This window comes from Helianthus annuus, chromosome 3, assembly GCF_002127325.2.
Source record: "Helianthus annuus cultivar XRQ/B chromosome 3, HanXRQr2.0-SUNRISE, whole genome shotgun sequence".
Taxonomy (NCBI): Eukaryota; Viridiplantae; Streptophyta; class Magnoliopsida; order Asterales; family Asteraceae; genus Helianthus; species Helianthus annuus.
Window position 1 is genome coordinate 76,368,064 of NC_035435.2, and position 17,621 is coordinate 76,385,684.

Genomic DNA, 17,621 nt, shown 5'->3' on the forward strand with positions numbered 1-17,621 from the left:
TTATTTATTACAACATCATCCAAACCTTAAAACCATCATTTCATTAAAAACCGTCATAGAGAGAATTACATAGTCCTAAAATGCTAGTAAGTTAGATAAGTAAGCACAAGAAGCTTAAACCAAGGAGTTCTAGCCTACAAGTTATTCTAATTAGCAAAATTTCCGAGAAGATAGTAGTCTCAGTTGGATGCGGCTTCATAGAACTCCTTCCTCCGGGTATGGACTCCTCGTATGTCGGCGAGCCACTCCTCTATCTCCCTCAGGAGGAGGAAGGAGGGCTCGTTGGCGACAGTTTGAGGAGGTGCAACTTCCACCGGGACTTCTTGTAGATTTTCAAGAGGAGGCTCCGCTGGAATGTCACCCCATCCGGTAGGGTTGTTGACTCCAAGTGCTAGGTTCCAATCCTCTTGAGGGAGGACGGGTTCCATGGGAGGTGTTACAAGAATATTTAACCTCTGGTGCAAGAGGTTAATCTCTTGAAAACTATTTTCTAGCCCCACCGTAAGATAATTTATACGGTCTATTAGGACCTCCTCTACCGAAGTCATTTCATCGAGAGCTTCCCGTAGCGCCATGACATAGTGTACAAGGGTAGCTTCAATGGAAGGCCTCCTTCCACTTCTACTGTTTCTTGAATGCACGGACGATGTTCCACTGTTTTCACTTGACATTCTACGAAAATAAACCGAAAACAACTTATTTTAATGAAACAGTACCTTGGACACGGCCCCGTGCTCAATGAGCATGGCCCCGTGTTCACCTTTCTGTAGAATTTTGAAACAAGGAATCTTGAAGTTTTAAGTTATTTTTCTAACTTGTGAAGCCTTTTTGAACAATAGTAACTTAAAACAATGTTATACAACTTACTTTTAACAAGATTCTTTGAACAAAACTCAATAATCCTTGCCATAAAGCTTGAAATCTCAAGCTTTAATGGAGGTTTTTGGAGAAAGATGGAGAAGAAGGAAATGGATAAAAGAGGAAAGGACAAGATGGTTGTAGGAACCTTCTTTTAGAACATACCTAGGATGGTAGGAGAGAAGATCCCTTCAAATCCCTGTCCCTGGATGGTCCAAATGTGCAGGATTCTTGGCTGCATTTAAAGAAAACGACAGCATGCTGGACACGGCCCCGTGTGCAGGCAGGATCCTGACACAGTTTGTCCGTATGCTGACGTAAGGTCAGAAAGGAATCTTTTGGTGGACACGGGGGCGTGTTGGCTGGGCACGGCCCCGTGTCGAATGGCTGATTATGAAGTTTGTCTATTTTCAAGGAACTTATCCGGATCGGGTAGTTCCTTACTGGATGGAACAAGCCCAAAGTGCCTAAGATACCTTAATTGATCTAGATTAAGACGAGAACGCAAGAGGTTGTCGGTGAGGGTGATTCCTATGCTAAATGTAGGTGGACAAGTCCAACCCTTTTCCGGGCTCTTGTTAAAGAAGGTGTATGCCGAATCGCTCAGGTCTATGTATGCATCGAATGAAGTCGATGGGGAGTCCTTCACGGCACAATCGGCATAGGGACGACTATCATCCAAGTCTTCGCTAGAGTTGAAGGTATTATCGGGAGCAACGAGGTTGTTTGAATGCGACCCCAACACTTCTTCTTGGTAATCGCCTTGAGATGAATGAAGGAAATCCATCTTAAGTTCTTTTAACCAATTAAGAACTAGATCTTCTAGTTGAAATAGTTCATCAAGAAGCATTTCTCCTAGAATATCTGGTTGGGCGCCTTCGAGGGAGAGAAAGGATTATTTTTACTTTCGCCCCTCTTAAGGCTACAGGCAAATGATGGGTCTATATAGTGGGGCTTATAATTTAGAAAATAACATTCTAATTCTTTATGATCGCCTCCACATAATTGACACCACGTACCATAAGAGTGCCGAAAGTAAAAAAGATCATTATCACTCATTTTTGTGTCAGAAATTACCAACCGTCGGGATCTTACAGTTCTGTTTTCAGTAACTGAATCTTAGGCACGGGGGCGTGTTGAGTGGGCACGGCCCCGTGTTCAGCTTACTGTCTGACTTAAAACAAGATTGCCAGTTCCAATGATTGGGCACGGGGGCGTGTTCAGCGGGCACGGCTCGTGCTGAGTTCTGCAGAAGCTGAAAAATTAAGAAAATCCTAAAAAAAATAAAAAGAAAATAAAAAAAATGATTAGGCCGTTGATTCCTAACTTTCTTAAAATCCTTGTGTCCCCAGCAACGGTGCCAAAAACTTGATGTGCGTGAAGTGTGTTATATTTTAGGTATATATTTTAAGCCCTTTTTACACTTTTTAGCCAAGTTTTAAATTTATAAAACACGATATTTACTAACACTAAACACACATATGGGCAAGTGCACCCATCGTGGACGTAGTATAGTGTTGGTAAGATACCGAGGTCGTCCAAGGACACAAGAGATTTTAGTACCAGTTTATCCTCAACGTCTAATCAAATCAAAATGTTAGAAAAAGGTTATAAACTAAGAAAATAAAACTAACTAAAATGCTGAAAAATAAAATAAAAATAAAAACAGATAGACAAGATGAATCACTTGGATCCGACTCGTGTGTCATGTAACCTTTGATTATTTTCGCACTTTTGCACTTGTTTAAGAGATTATCTTAGTTATTGTAGTAGGCCCCTCTTTTGAAGGCGACGTTACCCTAAACCCAGTAGTTTGAGTCAGCAAGGATACAATCCTAAAGGGTCGGATTATTGAAAGATAATTAATTAAGTTATTAATGCATAATGTGGTAGGCCCCTCTTTTGAAGGTGACGTTACCCTCAACTAAGTAGTCTGAGTCAGCAGGGATACAATCCTAAGTAGCTGGGTTAAAGTTTTAATAGTAGTTTAACTTATGAGGGGATCAAAGAGTTTGGACCCCGGCCATCCAATACCTTTGGGTATTGAAGGAGGTCCTACTAAATTTGACCCAGGTCCTTTGCAGGATCTATACACTGAACAATAGCAAGACTCTTAACAAACCGTTCCCTTAACCCCCGACCAGGTAGCCAACATACCTCCATATAGACCGTGGAGATATGAATGGTGAAAATATTTTATTTTATATAGACAGTAAAATAATGCCAAGACACCACGGACAAACGATAAGGAAGAATCACCTTCAACATAAGAAACTAGTAATTAAAGTCATTAATACAAAACCAATTAAAAAGTGTAAAAGATTAAAAATAAAAAGTATTACACTAAACACTTGTCTTCACCAAGTGATGTAAGAGACTTAGGCAAACATGGCCTTTGATTGTCAATAACTCTTACGATCAATCTTGGATCCCGAGACGACTCACACACTCTATGATGGACAATGGATGATGGTGGTGGATGATGGTGTTATGGTGGTGGTGGGTGGTGGGTGAAGTGTGAGAGAGGTGGTGTGCCAAGGGATGAGTTGCAAGAGCTCCAAACACTCCTATTTATAGGCTGAACAGAAGCTTGGGCACGGCCCCGTGTCTGCTGGGCACGGCCCGTGTCCATCTGACTCTCTCTCTTCATTAATTGTAATCTGCAACTACAATAAATGCGCCTGCAGGAAGTTGACCACGCCCCCGTATCCGCTGGGCACGGCCCCGTGGTGGGCAACAGAAGCTTCTATGAGTTTGTCTTTTCTGCTGGCACTTGGGCACGGCCCCATGCTCACTGAGCACTGGGCGTGTTCAGTCTTCTATCTTCTTTGTTTTGCTTGGGAAGATGCTGTCGGGAGGTCGGGCATGCCACTTTTGTTCCTTTTCTTGTATTTATGTTAGATTTAGCTGTCTTTTTGCTTCTTTTGTTTATTTGAGCTCATTTAATCCTGAAAATACAAAAGGAAGACAAAAGCACACTTTTTCCAACATTAGTACTAAAAAGGGTTAGTTTTGTGCCACAATTGATGTAATTTATATGTTGCATTTTGTGCACATCAGCATACAACTAGATGATCATATAGATATATGTGTATTGCTATGAGAGTATGAAATGTGTATGATGTCCGTAGTATAATCTATTAATGTTAAGAATGTATGAGCTTAAGTTTATAATTCATATAATGGACAGTTGACTTTCTAAAAGTCAGCTATGCATAAGTAGCATGGCAAGGCATTTGGCCACAAATATAATGTTAGAGAAATCGCAAGGCACATGTTGTACCAATAAATGTGATATGTGACTATATAAAGAATTGTGTGGAATTAAAGGATGTGATTGTTAACTTATGCATTGTGTGGTTGGTATTTGACTAGTAAAGGTCAATATAGAATATGAATGTGAAATGAATGTAATTTAGAATGTGTGTGTATGCTAATAATGCAGTAACCATAATGACATGAAAGTATAGGATCATGTCAAGGTGGGTGGAAGCGTAGAAGGCTATCGGGAAGGATGCGTGGAAGCAAGTACGAAACGGACGCTTAAGGTAAGTGATTTCCCGAATCACTTCTTATTTATAAATGAAGTTTGGTATGTTGTGTATAGAGAACCATGTAAGAAGTTACGGATAAGGGTGAGTACCAAGGTAAGTTCATATGAACTTCGTCTATCCTTAATGTAAATTAAGATGATAGTCTCATCGTGTTAATGGAATGTTCATTATGTTGCTGAATGTTCATCGTGTTACTGGAATTTTCATTATGTTGCTGAATGTTCATCGTGCTAATAGAATGTTCATCGGGTTAATAGAATGTTCATTATGTTGGCGAATGTTCATCGTGTTAATAGAATGTTCATTATGTTGCTGAATGTTCATCGTGTTAATAGAATGTTCATTATGTTGCTGAATGTTCATTGTGTTAATGGAATGTTCATTATGTTGCTGAATGTTCGTCGTGTTAATTGAATGCTCATTATGTTGCTGAATGTTCGTCGTGTTAATGGAATGTTCATTATATTGCTGAATGTCCATCGTGTTAATGGAATGTTCATTATGTTGCTGAATGTTCATCGTGTCAATCGAATGTTCATTATGTTGCTGAATGTAATGTTCACTATGTTGTTGAATGTTCATCGTGTTAATAGAATGTTCATTATGTTGCTGAATGCTCATCGTGTTAATAAAATGTTCATTATGTTGCTGAATGTTCATCGTGTTAATGGAATGTTCATTATGTTGCTGAATGTCCATCGTGTTAATGGAATGTTCATTATGTTGCTGAATGTCCATCATGTTAATGGAATGTTCATTATGTTGCTGAATGTTCATCGTGTTAATGGAATGTTCATTATGTTGCTGAATGTCCATCGTGTTAATGGAATTTTCATTATGTTGTTGAATGTTCATCGTGTTATTGAAATGTTCAATATGTTGCTGAATGTTCATCGTGTTAATAGAATGTTCATCATGTTAATGGAATGTTCATCATGTTTGTTGGAAGTTAGTCGGTTATGTTTGTTTGTAATTGCATTGATTTGTGTTGATATGATTGTAGATAAGACTCAACTTACAAATAAGTGAATGTGACTTGTATGTATGTATGTATGTATGTAGATATGGAACTATAGCGTGTGTAAGTAGTGTGAACTTGTATGTACGTACATATGAATGGGATACGTATGAATGTACCTAGATATATGAATGTGTATACACGTGTTGTAATCTAATGATTGTAGATCACCTGTATACGTAAATGTGACAACGTGGGTTTTCAATATGTTTGAGATTACGTACTCCTAACCATGTTACTATTGAGAATGAAATAAATGGAGTGCAGGTTTGGGAACGCCGGACTCTAGAGGAATTGATGTCGGACTCTCAAGGAATTGATGTTTCAATGTAATACCTTACGTAGTTAGAATGTGATATAGCCTTTTAGGTATATGTATTAAATTATATATGATGTTACCATGTACTAACGTGTTGGTTATATATGGTGACCGCAAGTTAATCAGATATTCATGATGGACAAGTGAATGAGGATCAAGTTGAAGATCATGGATTGTACGGGAAAGTGGTCATGTTGTTTGTAATCATTGGTTAACACATTAAATAAATGATGAATGATGTGTTTATGTTAGAAGGGCTGACCTAAACGGTATTTAAGTATGTTAGAGTAGTTAAAAGAAAGAAATTTTATGGTTCATTTTCTGCTGTGTCGTTTGGGGTCAAATCATGTATAGGGTCTTACAAGTTGGTATCAGAGCCCTGGTTTGAGGGAAATCAAGTATGAGGAGGTAAATACTTGGACTCAAACCTGTGTGCTCTTGTGACAAGGAACCCGTACAATCCGAGACTCGATCAAGATCTAAGGGTAGAAGCAAAGGTATGTATGTACTTAAGTATGTATTTGAAGAAAACTGACAGTATGTTATGTGTAAGGTAAGCATAATTGCTTGGAGAGGATGATCTATGAATGCGTTATAGGATCGGCATCAAGGCATGTGATAAGAAAAATTGACCCCAGGGTACGTAAATTTAACCTGTGGGTGCATGTAACGGTAAAATCTATCAAGTGAAGGAAAATTTCAAAAAGGAATATAATAATAGAATGGTAATGAAGTTTTGAAAATGTTACACGAACCGAAACCTAATTCTTCGGACATAAGGTGACGATTACACGAAGACACGAAACTAGTATGTGGATTGTGTACCTGGCCAGTACACAAGAAACATATGACGTTCGTGAGACCGTGATAATTGTTACAAGTATGTCCGTTAGAATTAGGTAGTAGGTGGACGTGAGGGTGAAGGGAAATGTAAGACTTTCAGGGTTTTGAAAGTACCAAATACACATGAGAAGTATGAATGATAAGTTAGAATCCGCGAAATGGATTCGAAACATGAAAGGAATGAAAGATATGAATGATATGTTAGAAACCGCGAGATGGATTCGAAACATAGAAAGGAATGAATGATAGAACGAAAAAGTTTAAAATTCGTAAATAGGCATGAATCAAATAAGTAAGAAAGAATGACAAGAATGAAAGGCTCAAAACTTTAAGTAATTATAGATCGAACGAGTAAATATTCTTTAAGAAGCGGATATTGTTCAAGTTATGTTTTGAACTTATATATATATATATATGTAAATATATGAATATAATTATGCTCATGTATTGTATACCAGAATGGTTGAAAGGATAAATAAGTTATGCGGGTCAAATGGTGATTGCCATTTGAACCCGGTATTTAATGTTTGAAATGGTCAAGTAATTTAATGGTAGGTGAGCATGATGTACGATAATGTTACTGTCACAAACTGGAAGGAAATAGTCAAGCAAGGTATGGATAACGAGTCAATGGATTTTGACTTACGTTAGGTATGTATAAAGGTTATGCATTTAATAGGAGCTTAGTGCTCAACTAGAGTGGGGTGTGTTAGAATTGGGTAATTGGTGAATGTAGATCAGAATGTAATTACAATTGGACTTTTGAAAAGTCAAACAAAGTAAGTTGATAAGTTATTAAGCAAGTAATAGTAAGATAACATGAAGTAGTTGAATTGTCAAGAAGATAAAACCGACAAAAACCACTGTAGTAGCAAGAAACTTTAGACGGGAGAAATAAGTTATGTGTTAGACATATTATTAATTGACTCTTGGGAATCGGGATGAATGGCGACTACGACCTAGACAAATAACTTAAGTATGGACGGGAAGGGTATGTTTTTGCAAGAAATACTGAAATGATATAATAAAGTCTTGCAAGTAAGCATGAATAGAAAGAAGTACGAACGTGTACTTCAATACATCTACGATAAGTAAGAAATGCTAGTTTGACTTTGAAAAGTCAAACTGCAAGAAGCTGGCAAAATAAATAACAAAAAAACGTTTTATGTAAGAAAAGGAATGTGTGATACATTCTAGTATGTACGTAGAAATTTGTAGAAGAATTTTAGGTGACTAATCACCTAGTAGAATGAATGTTTGAATGAAATGTGCTAACGGCCAATTTTGTAAATGATAGTGGTAGAACTCTTAATGTGATGAAACCAATCAAATTGGTGAAAGGATGTGCACGAGCAGAAGCTCATTAAATGGAATGAATGGATCGATCCGGTTTTGATATGGACTCGTGAAGAAGCAGGCCGATCTGGTTTGCGTATTGTTAGTCTACACAATGAATGCAAGGTTAGTAACATGTTTAAATTATGATTGTTAAGAAGAAGTTCAATTTGAATAATACCTTCCATACAAAAGGATGGTATTTGAGTATGGCATAATGTAGAATGTTGACTTGTGAAGGTCAACAAAGGAATGAATTATAGCTCAGATTTAATGTTGTTGAGTAATGCGCATGTGTGCATTGTGAGTGATGCGTGAAATGTATCAAAATTGACCTAAGGGTATACTTAATATCATCTAGCGGTAGCAAACGTAGAATGATGTTTATCTTCCGAGATAAGTATGAATAAAGGAGTATGACATAGTGGTTTTGTTGTGATAACTTTGATTAAATGTTCATTGTATGTGTATGTTTATGGTTTAAATTTTCATGTGTTAATGAAATTATTAGAAGGAATACTAATAGTGAGATGCGTTAGTAAGCTCGTGACAAGTACTAATGTGACTAACGCAAGAATAGAATATTGAGTATGATTGGTGAGTAAATTGAAATTGATGGATTCGTTATGATTAGTAAAGGTAAGAAAGTTTTATGCTTAATTAAGAAAGTAGAAACAAAATATATAAGTATGCTTGTTCACGAACGAAGACTCTATCAAAACCATGAGTGGGTTCGGGTAATAGTATGCTTTAGGATTTGTTAAATGAATAACCATTGTCATAGTCTAGTAGGAATGAGAAGGTTTCGGAGACGAAACCTCCTTTAAGGGGGGTAGACTTGTAACACCCCAAAAACCGGAAGTTTTATTTCGTCAGTATGTTCCTTGGGTAATGGAAAAAAAAATAACTAAGTCTTTTAACTTAGTTAGGATATGTAGGTTAAGTAGTAATGACTAAAGTTTTGTGACAAAAAGAAAGAATGGCAAACACAAGGGGCTAAACTTGGAAAAAGGAATTAAAGTTTTATAAAACACCTAAGTGTGTGTAGTGTGGGTATGTGTGTTCGATCAGAGAGAGAGAGAGAGAAGGAAAAACCCCTCTTCAACTCAAGAATGGCCCAATTGATCAAATTAGGATGGAGATTGGCCCCAAATCGGATGCATGAGCTTAGATTCTTAACCATCTAGACAAGATGAACATGTGGTAAGTTGAAATTTGTGATTTGGTGATCTTGTATGAAGTGGGTTATGTTTAATCTACAAAGTTGAATGAAATTAATCATGTATATGTGTTAGAATCGCCATGTAGAACATGTGTTATGCATGATTTTGATTAATTTGATGTTTGGGGGTGAAACCCACTTGTAGTGGTGAGGAAGATGAAGTGAGTGAATCATCCATGTTCAATATTTGTGTAATGCTTGATGTATTATGTTGAATATGATGAACTCTTGCAAGTTAGGTTGAATATGGTATGAAATTAGTTTGATGTTTAGTTGTGTTGGTGGTAGAAAATAAGAACTTGGAAGATTATGCATGAATCAGTTGTAAATTGTGCATTAAATGGTGTACGCACACCAAGTGTTTGATGAAATGTCTAGGTGAGATTACTAGATGAGATCGCATGCAAGTAATGGATGAAAATGTAAAATATGAGGATGTCATGTATTTTGTGGTAATTGAACATAAGAAATGTATTTCCGATGGAATACATCTATGATTTTTGGTTAATTATATGATTTGGTAAATAGTATGCATTAGAAGTTGTACTTGATGCTTGGGTAATATGATGCACATTATGTGTTGATTTACTTATGGTTAGATGAAATCAAATGTGATTTGGTGTTAAGTGTGTAGAAAGTGCGTATATTAGTAAGGAGTAAGGTTAGGAAGCTATGTGTGTTAACTAAGCTTGGACTATGTTGCTAATTGTAAAATCATGATATTACTAGTATAGAAGAAATTGATTATGTTTTGTGTGCATACAACTAGATGATCATATAGATATATGTGTATTGCTATGAAAGTATGAAATGTGTATGATGTCCGTAGTATAATCTATTAATGTTGAGAATGTATGAGCTTAAGTTTATAATACATATAATGGACAGTTGACTTTCTAAAAGTCAAGTATGCATAAATAGCATGGCAAGGCATTTGGCCACAAATATAATGTTAGGGAAATCGCAAGGCACATGTTGTACCAATAAATGTGATATGTGACGATATAAAGAATTGTGTGGAATTAAAGGATGTGATTGTTATCTTATGCATTGTGTGGTTGGTATTTGACTAGTAAAGGTCAATATAGAATATGAATGTGAAATGAATGTAATTTAAAATGTGTGTGTATGCTAATAATGCAGTAACCATAATGACATGAAAGTATAGGATCATGTCAAAGTGGGTGGAAGCGTAGAAGCCTAACGGGAAGGATGCGTGGAAGCAAGTACGAAACGGACGCTTAAGATAAGTGATTTCCCAAATCACTTCTTATTTGTAAATGAAGTTTGCTATGTTGTATATAGAGAACCATGTAAGAAGTTACGGATAAGGGTGAGTACCAAGGTAAGTTCATATGAACTTCATCTATCATTAATGTAAATTAAGATGATAGTCTCATCGTGTTAATGAAATGTTCATTATGTTGCTGAATATTCATCGTGTTAATGGAATTTTCATTATGTTGCTGAATGTTCATCGTGTTAATAGAATGTTCATCGGGTTAATAGAATGTTCATTATGTTGCTGAATGTTCATCGTGTTAATAGAATGTTCATTATGTTGCTGAATGTTCATCGTGTTAATAGAATGTTCATTATGTTGCTGAATGTTCATCGGGTTAATGGAATGTTCATTATGTTGCTGAATGTTCATCGTGTTAATGGAATGTTCATTATGTTGCTGAATGTTCATCGTGTTAATGCCATGTTCATTATGTTGCTGAATGTCCATCGTGTTAATGGAATGTTCATTATGTTGCTGAATGTTCATCGTGTTAATCGAATGTTCATTGTTTTGCTGAATGTAATGTTCATTATGTTGCTGAATGTTCATTGTGTTAATAGAATGTTCATTATGTTGCTGAATGTTTATCGTGTTAATAGAATGTTCATTATGTTGTTGAATGTCCATCGTGTTAATGGAATGTTCATTATGTTGAGGAATGTCCATCGTGTTAATGGAATGTTCATTATGTTGCTGAATGTTCATCGTGTTAATGGAATGTTCATTATGTTGCTGAATGTCCATCGTGTTAATGGAATGTTCATTATGTTGCTGAATGTTTATCGTGTTAATGGAATGTTCATTATGTTGCTGAATGTTCATCGTGTTAATAGAATGGTCATCATGTTAATGGAATGTTCATCATGTTTGTTGGAAGTTAGTCGGTTATGTTTGTTTGTAATTGCATTGATTTGTGTTGATATGATTGTAGATAAGACTCAACTTACTAATAAGTGAATGTGACTTGTATGTATGTATGTAGATATGGAACTATGGTGTGTGTAAGTAGTGTGAACTTGTATGTACGTACATATGAATGGGATAAGTATGAATGTACCTAGATATATGAAAGTGTATACACGTGTCGTAATCTAATGATTGTAGATCACCGGTATACGTAAATAGGAAAACGTGGGTTTTTGATATGTTTGAGATTACATACTCCTAACCATGTTGCTATTGAGAATGAAATAAATGGAGTGCAGGTATGGGAACGCCGGATTCTTGAGGAATTGATGTCGGACTCGAGTAAATAAAATTGAGAGGATGTTTCAATGGAATGCCTTACGTAGTTAGAATGTGATATAGCCTTTTAAGTATATGTATTAAATTATATATGATGTTACCATGTACTAACGTATTGGTTATATATGGTGACCGCAGGTTAATCAAATATTCATGATGGACAAGTGAATGAGGATCAAGTTGAAGATCATGGATTGTACGGGAAAGTGGTCACGTTGTTTGTAATCATTGATTAACATAGTTATATTAAATAAATGATAAATGTTGTATTTATGTTAGAAGGGCTAACCTAAATGGTATTTAAGTATGTTAGAGTAGTTAAACGAAAGAAATTTTATGGTTCATTTTCCGATGCGTCGTTTTGGGTCAAATCGTGAATAGGGTCTTACATTCAATGAGTAGATTGTCGAGTTGAATATTTTTCATCTCTTTAGATTTGCAAGTCAGGTTATTTATGACGTGATAGGTAAGATGGTGGTGACTGAGGTGGTAGTTTTTAGGGGTAAAGGTGGCTGCTGGCGGCGGAGATAACGTCCGGCCACCGGACGATCGTGGTGGATGGTGGTGTTGACGGTAGGTGGGGGCGGGGTTGACGGTATGTGGTGGCGTGTGAGAGGGAAGATGACGGTGGTGGTTCGACGGTAGGTGGGGGTGGTGTTTTCAGGTGGTTCGACGATGTTTTTTTCAGGGGGATAGGGGGATTGACGGTGTTTTCATGTTGTTCAATGGTGGGTGTTGAGGTGTAGGAGAAATTAGCTTTTTCAGGTGCATGAGGCCTCAAGAAGGTAGTGGTTCTAGTGGTTTTTTGTGACCGGTAATGGAGGTGTGGGACACACGACCTTTTTGGCGTAAAAAAATGTTTTTGGCGTAAAAAAATGTTTGGCGTAAATTTGTTTTTGGCGTAAAAAAAAGTTTAAAATTTTGGCGTAAAAAAATTTTAAAATCGGGGCGTAAAAAAGTTTAAAATCTGAGCGTAAAAAAGTTAAAAACCGGTGCGTAAAAAAAGTTTAAACATCGGGACGTAAATAAAGTTTTAAACCGAGACGTAAAAAAAAGCTTTAAAACCGGGGCGTAAAAAAAGTTAAAAACCGAGCCGTAAAAAAAGTTTAAAAACTGAGACGAAAAAAAGTTTTAAAATCGGGGCGCAAAAAAAGTTTAAAATCCGAGCATAAAAATGTTGAAAATAGTGGTGTAAAAATTATTTAAAAATGGGTCGTAAACAAAATTTAAAACCAGGGCGTAAAAAAGTTTAAAATTGAGGCATAAACAAAATTTAAACGGGGCGTAAAAATCTGCTTTGTAAAAAAAATCTTATAAAACTTGTTTTTTTTTATACAAAAATCTAATTTGTAAAATATCAATAATCAAATAAGACAAAAACATTTTTGTAAGTCAAAAAAATTTGATTTGTAAAATATTAAAATATTAATAACCAAACAAAACAAAATAGGAAATGTACTAAACTACCCTTATAACAATAAAATATTAAAAACATAATAAGAAAAAAAAATAAATATGTGTTTTAACTATTTTTAATGTCAACCATCAATCTCAAAAGATCAATAGTGAAAAAATGGTTCATACAGTTTTCGCAACTAGGATGATTTTCATTTTGACACATCCTATATATAGGGTCAGGATTTAGAGAAAACGGTGGAAAGTGTGAGTACGGTGAGAAAACAGTGGAAAGTGTGAGAACGGTGAGAACGCATATGGATCGTCCGATCAAAACAATCTATGGACTAGATTGGCGCGGTGGAGTTTTCGTAAATAACACGAATTCTATTAAGTGGACGCACTTCATTAAGGGTAAAAGGGTCTTCACACTTCTATACCAAAAACGCCAAACTAATGAATAAAACGTCATTACGGGCCAAAACACATCCCTATATAAACAAAACATCTCAGACATAAAAACACACCCCCTGAACCTGAAACGCCATATTTTCTACTATATACCATTCATATTACAAACGCCAAAATCCCCAAAACATCAAACACACCTACTCAAAACGCCATATTTTACTATATACCAATCACCTTAGAAAACGCCAAAACAGTCAAACATCAAAGATTCCAAAAAATCGTCGTTTCTTTTAGATACACTATTTTCTCAGTAAAATGCCAAAAATGGCAAATATCATTTCTTGTATATTCAATATTGTTCTACGCGAAGTTTCGGAGAATGCATTCTTCCCTGAGGTGTTGTGACTCAAATAACATTTTGTTGCATGAGATAGACAAATCATAAACAAAAAGATGCTGGTGTCAGACTTATGTCATTTTTAGTGTTTTGTTATTGATGAATATTATAATGGCATGAAGAAACGAATGACACTGATGAGTGGTTTGAAGATACATATTCAAACAAAAATCTCATGTCATTTTGTCTTTCCAAATGGCCACAAAAACACAAGCATGACAAAGCCAAACCGCCAGTGAACGTGTTTCAAAGAAGAAAGAGACTGATGACAGTGAAGATTTGGAAGATGAATTGTTTCTATTTTTATTTTTTTAATTTTCTTTTTCTGTTGTTTGCTATGTATTTTTCAACTTAGAATAAAAAAAAAATACCTTATATTAATAAAACGCCAAACAGTCATAATGCTTGTGAAAACGCCATAATGTAGTAAAACGCCAAAAACTCCGAAACTATAATAAAAGTAATTTGGAAAAGTATTATTAAAAGCTAAAAATGGAAAAAAAAACGCCAAAAACTACTTAAAGCAATTAAAAAACGCCAAACTTGGGAGATGGAAAGTCTATGACCCTAAAACCTCATAAAAAGCTTAATGAAAACAGTAAAAATACATACAATAACTGAAAAGACGGCTACTTTATTAACATCATTTATTATAAATAAAATCCCGCCTAAACTACGCACCAAAAACATCCCATAAGAGAGACGTCTCTGCACAATCAATTAATCACAAACCAAAAACAACGCCATGTTTCCTAGAAACCATTCACTTTAAAACGCCAAAAAATAGTTAAAAAAACCACAGATGCAGAACCTCGTTTCTTCTATATTGAGTGTTGTTCTGAATGAAGTTTCACTGAATAGATTCTTCTCTGAGGTGGGTATCTCTATAAGCTTTTGCTGAATGAAGCTTTTCGTAGCCAAAACAAAAAAAAATAAAAAAAAAATTATGTGTTTTTTAGATTTTTTTAGGTGTTTTTGGTTGTGTCCATATTGGTTCTTGCAATAAAGGGTGGTTCCTAACGGATCATTCTCCTATAATGAATATATATATATATATATATATATATATATATATATATATTATAGGGTATGGTTCATGCGAGAACCACCTTTATTGTGAGAACTCCGAGAACCAATGTGAACACAACAAAATAAATCCACTACACCATCAAAAACCTAAAAATATATACCCCCCACCCCCGCCCCTCCACAAGCTAAATGTTAAAAACTAAACCCCTCAAAAACATAAAAAAAAAAAAAAAAATTACCCCCCCCCCAAAAAAATAAATAAAATAAAACTAAACCACCCCCTCCCCCACCCCTCAAAAACTGAAACCCCAACACAAAGCTAAATACTAATACCTAAACCATAAAGTTAAACCCCTAAAAAACCTAAAAAATACTAAAAAAACACACCAAAAAAAATTTCTAATATTTTTATTATAAAAACCGCTACCTTTAGTATCCAAAAAAATTTTAAAAAATTTTAATTTTTTTTGTTAACAAAAAGTAGAGATTTTAAAAAAATAATAAAAAAAAATATGTGTTTTTTAGATTTTTTTTTTATTATATTCACAATTTCTCGCAATAAAGAGTGATTTCTAAACAGTACTCCTCATATATATTCCCACAATGGAATAGAGTTTTTTTTTTCTCGAAACTGAAAATAAAACTCTTTTTATAGTTAACCGTACATCAGCCGAGAAAATTGTGTACATAATTATGCTTTAAAGCAAATACTAGCCGATCATGAAATGATCAACATATATTCATATCCTGAACTGGCTATGATACTGAGAATATAAATCCATAGTTGCCCACATAAATTCATCAAAATCATCCGGAGCTATGATCACATTATTGACACCATCTATATCCGTAAAAAATGGATCTGTCCAAAAGTCATCTTCATATTCATTATTGCATGTTTGTATCGAATCCCCACTCGAGATCAAACTATCAGATGCCAACGAAGACGATTGTGGTGGTGGTGGTGGTGAGGACTTTGTCACACACGGATACTCAGGTGTACTGCTAGCAAATGATAGTTCTGAAGATGATGCACATAAAGCTTCAACTTCATCATGGTCTTTTAAATTTGTGTGTTTTTTTGTGGCATGAAACATATTTTTCGGGTCATTTTGATCCTTTTTAGCTCGTTTTTTCAAGTGTGTATGCCAGTAATTCTTTATTTCGTTGTCGCTTCGTCCTGGTAATTCGGCTGCGATTTTTGACCATCTATAAATACCAAGTTTAGTATTAGAAACACAAAAGTTAAAACATATATATATAATTTTATTTTGAAGTTAACGTTATATCATACTTGTTGCCAATCTTGTTATGCATGTCCATAATCAAATCTTCTTCTTCGTTTGTAAAATTCCCATGTTTAATGTTCGGACGAAGATAATTCATCCATCGCAACCTGCAACTCTTTCCACATCTCTTTACACCTGATCAAGATAGACCAGAAGAAACCCAAATATATTCAAAAATATTGTTTTTAGATTGTTATTTTTTTTATTTTATGTGAGATCGATCGCTTATTGCTTGACACCCAAAAATAATAATAATAAAACTGTATGCTTACCGGCAAACTTAGGGAGCTCACGCCAGTTCCAATGGCCGTATCTCTCGATGTATGCTCTCAACTTATCGTCTTCGTCTTTGCTCCATGGGCCTTTTCTCAATCCGTTTTTATCGACACGCGACATTCTAGTCATCTCTCTAGATTTATAAGATGTTTCAAGAAGTTTAGACTATAGATTTGTTGATCACCTTGGTCTTCTAAGTGAACTCTTATAGTGATGGAGGATACCCACCACACTTAGTCATGGTCAAAATAAACACTGCAAGTGGCTAGTGGGCTCACCAGGAAAGTGTGGGCCTGTAGAAATTAAATGAGCGTACCATGAAACTTCCATAATTACTTTTTTTCATATATATTTTTAAACAGTTATTACACTTACAAACTGTGAATTTTTTATTTTTTATTTTTTTGAACTACCGAACGTCATTATCATATAGGAAGGAATACGTGTAATGTGAATGGATCGTATTATATTTTATTGCTTTTATGGGAAGGGGTATATACACTACGTACAAGAAACATGTGATTTCATATTTTGATCCAGACACTTGCATAATAATTTGTTCTAAGGGTTTCTGATGATAACCATAATAGAAATTGGTTTTTTTCGTGTTATAAAAATTTGTGAGAGATCAAGTTAATATATATAATCGACGCCTTTATACTCGTATTGATTTATTTTTGTCTTCGATTATTGTCTAAATAAAGAAAACGATTTGATTATAGTTCGGTTAAGTAATAGATCGTTGGGTTTCATTTTTGAGTTTGTATTACTTGAATCGGGTTTAATATAGATTTAGGGGTTGACAAAAAGGATTTAAATAGGCTCTAACTATCTGCACACCTTAGTTGGTTATCTACACACTTAGGGTTTACCTACGTTGCGTATAGGTCTATACGCAGCATATGTCAGATAAATTTGACACTGATACGATGTTATCTAGGCACGTGAATAAAGCTATACGTAGAGTATAGAGTTATATGAGGCGTATGATTGTAAATTCAAAAGTCTATTTAGACATCCATCTCTGCCTTCGACTTCAAACAGAATTTGAGTTGGTTCAATTCCTTTGTTCTGTATATATTCATTTCCTCTGTGTCAAACACAATATTGTTAAAATGTCATCATTTTGGGACGAGAATTATTTC

At 35.2% G+C, this 17,621-nt stretch overlaps 1 protein-coding gene across 1 annotated transcript; it reads right to left on the reverse strand.

The window, feature by feature from the left end:
• Positions 1 to 15,541: 15,541 nt before the first annotated feature.
• On the reverse strand, positions 15,542 to 16,639 carry LOC110927696 (transcription factor MYB4). The gene is made up of 3 exons (XM_022171164.2): positions 16,473 to 16,639; positions 16,206 to 16,335; positions 15,542 to 16,120 (listed from the first exon to the last, which is right to left on the reverse strand). The coding sequence occupies exons 1-3, from the start codon at positions 16,603 to 16,605 to the stop codon at positions 15,652 to 15,654; spliced, it is 732 nt and encodes a 243-aa protein (XP_022026856.1). The 5' UTR covers positions 16,606 to 16,639; the 3' UTR covers positions 15,542 to 15,651.
• Between the last annotated feature and the right edge of the window lie 982 nt (positions 16,640 to 17,621).